The 6,498-nt window shown below is 44.9% G+C and overlaps 1 protein-coding gene across 5 annotated transcripts in view; it reads right to left on the bottom strand.

Moving 5' to 3' along the window:
• Positions 1 to 1,092: 1,092 nt before the first annotated feature.
• Positions 1,093 to 6,498, bottom strand: part of SMG7 (SMG7 nonsense mediated mRNA decay factor) — a 56,073-nt gene continuing 50,667 nt past the window's right edge. For all 5 annotated transcript variants that reach the window (XM_070396869.1, XM_070396868.1, XM_070396871.1 and 2 more), the window contains 5 exons: positions 5,880 to 5,960; positions 5,268 to 5,427; positions 4,254 to 4,424; positions 3,995 to 4,140; positions 1,093 to 3,436 (listed from right to left, as the gene is read on the bottom strand). In XM_070396869.1, the coding sequence (XP_070252970.1) occupies positions 3,323 to 3,436; positions 3,995 to 4,140; positions 4,254 to 4,424; positions 5,268 to 5,427; positions 5,880 to 5,960 (672 nt within the window). In that variant the 3' untranslated portion in view covers positions 1,093 to 3,322. The remainder of the gene's footprint in view (positions 3,437 to 3,994; positions 4,141 to 4,253; positions 4,425 to 5,267; positions 5,428 to 5,879; positions 5,961 to 6,498) is intronic.

The following is a 6,498-nucleotide window of genomic DNA, read 5'->3' as shown; positions in this document are numbered from 1 at the left end:
GGGGAGGGGGGAGTGGTTGGAAGTGTCTGGAAGGGCATGAGGGGGCGTCCCAGGTGCTGTTTTTTGCTCAGAGTACAGCTACCCAGATGTGTTCACTTTGTGAAAAATGCACTGAGTTGCAGTTATCATTGTTGCACTTCTCTGTATGTGTGATAGAAATAAAAACCCAAGACACTCAGAATGCAGGCCTAAGGCCTAACCGTAAATAACTATTCCTGTTCACCATCAGACTACTTAGGGCCTGACTAACCTACAGGTAATTCAGGAGGCACGCGCACAAAATTAACTTTTAAGTCTTGTTGCTAGACTGAGTTTCCCATGGAATGACTAGAATTACATCCCTTCATGTTTTCTCAGAGAAACACTTAAGAGCTTAATAGGAAAATTTGCCACTGAGACTTAAAGAAGAGAAGCCACGTTCAGGCAGCCAGTTGGTTAACAGTATCCTATTAGTTAACATCCCGTACAACATTAATGCGCATGATAGAATGCTGTGGCCTTACCTTGGTTATGATGTAAACCAGTGGCCTGTTTTCAGGGTTAACTTGAAGGATTCCATAGATACTAGGCCTGGCCTTAATCCGCCCATTTCTTGTGAGTATAATTTTTTGTGCTTCTCTCCTGCCCCTTCCTGTGTCCGTAATTTAATAATTTTTCAAGTGTGTAGGTGAGGTACAGACAGAATCAACACCTAGGGCGGAAGGCCCAGCAGGCTGCCACTGGACATTTTGGACACAACTTGAAGAAACGCAACCCCAAAGCCAAGAATAATTATTAATTACTGTTGCTGCCAGTCAGACGTAGTGACTTCTATAGTGAATTGCCTTACTAACAGAGAGACTAGGGATAAAACTGGTGGATATGTTAACTCCTTTGCATAAGTATTCTTTATTTATTAAATAAAAGAATTTGACAGTTTCTTTCTACTCATCCCTTTCCATACTAATGCATGCTGGTGTGGAAAGCTACTGAAAGCAAAAGTAACCCTGAAGCATATCCACCTTCTGACCACCTCTGCTTCCTCTATATGACTTCTGAGTCGGTCCCAAGTCTTGATTTTAGGGTAGAAAAGAAACCATCTGTACACAGATCTGGTTGGAGAGAACATGGTTTAATTAAAGGCAAAGCTGATTTCAGCAGCTGCAGGTCTTGTACAGACAGACCTAAACAAACAAACAAAAAACCCAAAACAAACAAAACACAAAAGAAGGTTTACTACACAAAACCAGTTTCTGATGAAGATTCTCCTCTCCCTCCTCATTACTCCACACGGAGGATGATAAGGTGAGGAACCCGCCCGAGAATCAGAAAACATTCCAAACACCAAATGCTCATGCAGAAATGGGGCTGCAGAGGGGACGTGGGCGCTCCTGGGAGCGACGGCGAACCTGATGAGCTGGTCTAGGGTGCAAGAATGGGTGACAGTTCACACACTGGAATGTCGCAGCTGCCTGAATGTGGGGCTCAAACACACAGAGTGAGGAAAGGCAGCAGGGAGGAGGCTTGGGAGGGAGGGACTGGAGAAGGTAGACACAGGAAGGGGCAGGAGAGAAGCACAAAGGGTTTCATATTGCCATTGGATTCGGGGGAGGGGGGGCTTCACCCTTTCAGACCTTCGAAAAAAAAGAAAAAAAACCCCAAACACCATGTCAAACTGAGAGAGCAATAATGTAAGCACACGGGACTCCACCCTCTCTCTCTGAAGAGCCATGAGCATTACGCCCCGCCCCTTTCCCTGCTGGGGCTGCCCAGACTCCAGTGAGCCCGGCTCGGGATGTGCTTTGTTCTGTAGCCACCTTCTAGCTCTCAAGTCCCACACTAACCACACACCACCCCCTCCGAGAGCAGGTGGGCGTGTGCGTGCACACTCTCTCACGTGCACAAAGGAGAGACCTCCTGGAAAATAAACCCTACCACTAGCACAGCAATTGGACATTTAGATTGTTTCCATAATTTCCCCTTAAAATATTACTTTTCCAGGAAATGACTAACAGAAATGCTGTCCTGTTTCTACCCAAGAAAACGTTCAGTCCTCTTTCCTTCTAATAAATATCAAATAAAAGCTTATTTTCCTTTCTTCCACCTCTTCCAGAATGGACTTCGTTGTGTTTTCTTCTGTGCATGATGCACATGTGTCCATGTTGTCTCGAGTTTCACTCTGAAGGTGGAGGCTGGGAGATTGCAGCTGGTGGGGGGCCTGGCCCCTCTGGGCTACACAGCCGCCGCTCCTTCCTCTTCAGACTGTCTTTTGGGCCCCAGCTGCTGGACCCCTTCTGTTGCTTCTTGGCGTGATGTTGTACACATTAGGAATAAAAACAATGACTAGCATGTAGCATTGGGTAGGAAAGGGATGGAGGTAGGATGGGAGGGGGTGGGGGTAGATAGGATAGGGGCACAAAAACCAACCAAACAAAAAATAACCACACTGAAAGCTTCTACCTAGTAACACCAGGCCATGAATGGACTAGCCTGCCTTCTGGGAGACTGCTTGCTCTGCTACTGCAAAATGTACAGGAATCAAAAACGTCCATTTAAACCCTACAGCAGCCACCTGCTGGTCCAGCCCAGCACCACCACCCACACTGCACCCTCGAGTGGGGCTCGAGCACCTACAGAGTGAAGGGCATTTCCTGCTGGAGTCTCCAGGCCAGAAGAGGGCCTACCGGAACCTTCTGAGCGAAGGCGAGGCCTTGTACTCTCCCTATGGAACACTGCCACTGGCCGAAGAGGTCCGCTTCCCCATCCTGTCACCACCAACCTCTCAGGGAGCAGTGAACGGGGCTTCCCTTGCTGCACACTGACTAGAAGCAGCACATCTGTGTATGGAAGAATTCAGTGTGACTTTTTACTACTGAGAGTATAACAATAATAAAAGATGTTTAGGAATAATTTCAACTACATTCTCAGTCAGCAAAGCAATCATTAATGGATTCCTATTTTATTCCCCAAAGAGGAAAAAAGGACTGAGAAGTTCCCACTGGCTTCTCCTACCTGCCTTCCCTTCTCAGCTTTCACTTCCCATGTGGCTGGGGACATGCACGATGGAGAAGGCGAGAGGCGGTGCTATCAGGTAACTGAGTGAGACAAACAGCAGTTCCTCTCTCCCTCCGGAGGCCCAGGGGGATGGAGAGTTCCTGATGGTTTTTCTTTTGGTTGCACTGCGGACATTTCGTGCACACTCAGTGGGCCGGTGGAACACTTACACCCTCTCAACGGCAAGACACAGAGAAGAGGGCTGCCACCTGCAGGGGCTGTGGGCCAGTCCTGCAAACCCAACATGCCATGGTGTATGGAGCCTCATTGCCAGGTTGCCACCCCAGCCTCAGTGTGGAGGGTTCATGGTGCCTTGTCCCCGCTGCTGCTTCTGTTTCTGCTGCATCAACAGCTGCTCCAGAGCGGATGGGCCAGGGTGCATCATGGAACTGGACCAGATGGACTGAAAGACAGCCCAGAGCTTGTCAGTAGAGCTCACAGGCCTGGTTGTCTGAAAGGACTGGTTCTTCAATCCCAGCCAAACATAAAGGCACAATGTCCCAAGATCCCCACCCCCTAAAACAATCCAGCCATTAGAAAAGACTGTCCTCAGGACCAGTTAGCCCCCGACCAGAAAAGGTGAAAGTATGTTTGAGATGAAGTCTTTTACTAAACTCAGTTCCACGTGGGGACCAGAGTATTTACTGTTAGGTGTTCTTTTACTTGTTCAAAAAAGGCTTAAATCAAACATTCCAAGATGAATCAGAATGTTCTTAAACTTAGAATGCAACTAGGACCTTTGTGCTTCTGCCCCTGAAGATAATGCTTTGTCACTAGTGAATTCACAAATTAAAAACAAAAAGCCCATTCAAGAATCTCATAAGGCAGGCCATGTTTCCAGAACTCTGCTAGATATGTGCTATTAATAAATCAAGTGTAGGGGCCTTAGGAATAACCTAGCTATTTATATGAATGAAACCAGCAACATCGCTTGTGGTTCTTATTCCTGAAATCCACTCACCTTCAGGCTCTCCATGAGGACAGCAGAGGAATCCTCCACAGAGGGGCCGTGGCCTGTCCAGGTGCCGCTTGGAGTGCTGGTCTGCTGCCAGCTGCTCTCAGAGGATGATGTTGCTGAGAGATAATCAATGCCAAACCCACCCATGGCTAAGGGATGAAAAGAGATTGGAATTCAAGAATACGTTTTATCACTGCCAAAAGCCCCAAACCAGGGTAAGACAGAGTAAAGTTATTTTACTTTTATGAAGTTTGGGTCTCACCTGGCTTATCAGTTTTCCACCGATCTGCAGCTCTCCTATCCCTGTTATCTGGAGCCCCAATGGGTCCAAAATTGGAGAATGGAACAGAATTATGGTTGTGTGTTGGAGGGGAGCTTGGCAGGCTACTTGGGTTAGAGGAATGAGGAGATTGGCTGGCTGGTGTTGAATGATCTATTAAATAATAGCAAAAGAGGACATTCAATGGATAAGCTGTTTCACAAACATGCCAAGAACTAAAGTTTCCTGTAGATCTGGTCACTTAAATTCTACTAAAAGTAATTAGAGGGTTTTGGAGGAAAGGCAAAATAAGGGCCCCCAAAAGGACTCTGCTAGATGTAGGACTCTGTTTCTCTAAACATAAATAACGAGGCACATTCTTTGCCCAAAACAGAACGAAACAAAGCAGGAGACGATTCTGTCAAGTGCACCCACTAATGCAAACCACCTGTTTCACATAAGTACCCATTGGTCTTCTATATGAGAAATATAATTGTCTAACTTTAAGACTTGCTATTAAATCAGACTCCATTTATAAAATGGGCATTAAAAAAACCTCTATTTTAAAAATTGCAGTTTTCCTGCAAAGAATGAATGTCTGCAAACAAAACTAAAAAACAGCTGACATCCTTTGGAACTCGTATTTTTCTCCCTTACAACTCTGTTTTGCTGGTTACTGAGGATATGAAAAGCCTTAAATACACAAACACACACACACGCAACCCCCCATACTGGGAATTGAGCCCACAACCTGGGCATGTGCCTTAATTGGGAATTGAACCTTCACCTCCAATGCTCAACCACTGAGCTACACTGGAGGGGCTGAAAAAGCTTTTTCAATAGCATTTGTTATGTAAAATAACTCATCAGACTTTTTCTCTATTTTCTTTCAGGAGTTACTTAGAAAAAAAAAAAATCAACACAATATATTTACAATGACAAAATCATTCTAACTCTTAATCAATTTGAGTTTACTGGTAATGCAAGGTCTACCTTTCCTTGAAGACTAGTTAATACCTGAACTGGCAGGAAGTGATGGGGACCACGGAGTCCCTTCAAACAGGGAGTACAGGGATGTTTCCTGGGGGGCCATTGTGGGATTGAGTTCTGCTTTGGAGCTGGTTGTCAGGTTTTTCCCATATACCTCATTGAACACACTGTTGTTTGGGTATCTTTCCTGAAAGAAATGACAGTCAAGTTACAGAAGCACGTCAAGGAAGGAAAAGTATTTAGAAAATGCCACGTTCAGGTTCACAGATGATTGGGACACCTTAAGCTTTTCTTAAGGCAAACTTTTGAAGGCTTTTGTTTCTTTCAGCTTTCCTGTTACTTTCCCTTTGCTTTCCCTCACACTTTTGCTCTATCTACGTAAACCACCGACGTTAAAAAGTATGAATAATTTATTAAGCGAAACAGAGCCCTAAGGATTTCAATATTGAGAAGTCAAAGGATTCAAACCTGTAACATACAAGTCTCTAGTGTACCCAATCAGAGAGAGAGGGGATAAAATAAAGAATCCAAAAGGTGCCAATATATGAAAGAGAAAAGCAGACATACTGAAATAGGACAGGAAGGAACATGGGAGCCCACAATGACAGTGCAAAACAGGATTCTTCACTGTTTACTCACCTGGTTGAGAGAGAATCCAGTGAGGGACAGGAAAGAGGATGAATGTGACATGAGCTCAGAGGGCTTCTCCAATAAGGATTTCTTCACAGTCCCGGAAAAAAAAAAATGGTAGTTAGATTATGCCTTGCATTTCCTTAATATTAATTTTAAGACACTATACAGCCCAAGTATAAGACCATAATGTACTGTAAGCGCACTTGTATCCACCGTAGTGTACAGCATGAGGCTCACAAGATGTGAGTGCAAATCTGTTAAGGCCACGACGCCAGCTCAGTGCCAGTGGCCACAGGGAGTTACAGACTCTCCTCCTCGACCAGGCCCTCTAACCCAGAACAGAGATCCTGGCAGAGACCAGTGACCCTGGAATACTCTCAAGATGCTGAATGGATCTGGCACTGTTTTCTCCCCAAGTTTTTAAAAACATGGACATTAACGACTGAAGAAAAAGCCTTTCAAATCCATTTGACAACAGGTTTTGTGAGCATGGTCCCTACGCAGCTTTATCGACAGTTGACTAAAGTAGGTTTACAGCAGTGAGTGTGCTAAACACAGAGTTTATTCTTGTATTATTATTAATTATTGTATTATTTTCCATACAAACAACTGTAAACCTACTTTT

This window comes from Myotis yumanensis, unplaced genomic scaffold (assembly GCF_028538775.1).
Source record: "Myotis yumanensis isolate MYYU_CA2020_CCGP unplaced genomic scaffold, mMyoYum1.0.hap1 SCAF_17, whole genome shotgun sequence".
Lineage (NCBI taxonomy): Eukaryota > Metazoa > Chordata > Mammalia > Chiroptera > Vespertilionidae > Myotis > Myotis yumanensis.
This window is presented reverse-complemented; position numbering and strand designations above follow the sequence as displayed.